The 918-nt window shown below is 66.8% G+C and overlaps 1 gene segment (V, D, J or C); it reads left to right on the forward strand.

Moving 5' to 3' along the window:
• The window catches only part of LOC102248173, a 37965-nt gene that overhangs the window by 21751 nt on the left and 15296 nt on the right, over positions 1-918 (forward strand). Inside the window, 2 exon segments of the C gene segment in view lie at positions 146-460; positions 586-909. Coding sequence covers positions 146-460; positions 586-909 — 639 coding nt within the window.

A 918-nucleotide genomic window follows, 5' to 3' on the forward strand; every position in this document is an offset into this window, starting at 1 on the left:
GCTTTGGGGAGGAACCACGAGCCAGGGCTGCTCCGTGCCCCGGGCTGGAAGGAGGGCCCATGTCCCTCCCAGACTCCCGGGGCCCTGGGAGAGGCTGCCCAAGGCCAAGGCGCCAGCGCTGACAGGGCCCCGTTCCATCCCGCAGCCTCCATGCATGGCCCAGCCGTCTTCCTCTTGGCCCCCTGCTCCAGAGGCACCGCCGGGGGGGTCGCCTCCGTGACACTGGGCTGCCTGGTCAAGGACTACATCCCAGAGCCCGTGACCGTGACCTGGGACGCGGGGTCCCTGAATACGAGCGTCGTGACCCTCCCCGCCGTCTTCAACTTGAACTCCAGCCGCTACACCACCAGCAGCTACATGACCGCCTCTGGCGAATGGGCCAAACAGACGTTCACCTGCAACGTGAAGCACCCCGGGTCTGATCCCATCAACAAGACCATAGACATAGACCTTGCGCCAGGTAGGCCCAGGCCAGCGGGCGAGGAGCAGGCCGGGCAGGAGGGCGGCGGAGGGGGGCTCAGAGGCTCAGAGAGGCCTCCGTTGACTTTGTAGAGAGAGATAAGATGAGCACGCCTCTGTCCCTAGCGTGCGCCACGAACGTCACCCAGCCCACGGTGAGGCTCTACCACTCGTCCTGCGACCCCAGCGGCGACACCCACGCCACCATCCAGCTGCTGTGCCTCATCACCGACTTCACCCCGGGCGACCTCAAGGTCACCTGGCTGGTGGACAATCAGAGGAGCGAGAACCTGTTCCCGACGACCGACCCCCCTCGGCAGGAGGGCGCGCTGGCCTCCACCTCCAGCCGGCTCAACATCAGCCAGGGGGAGTGGGTGTCCCAGAGAACCTACGCCTGCCAGGTCAGCCTGCACGGCTGCACCGTTAAGGCCCAAGCCCGCACCTGCCCAGGTACAGCCC

Source organism: Myotis brandtii, unplaced genomic scaffold (genome assembly GCF_000412655.1).
Source record: "Myotis brandtii unplaced genomic scaffold, ASM41265v1 scaffold1057, whole genome shotgun sequence".
In the NCBI taxonomy this organism is placed as follows: Eukaryota; Metazoa; Chordata; class Mammalia; order Chiroptera; family Vespertilionidae; genus Myotis; species Myotis brandtii.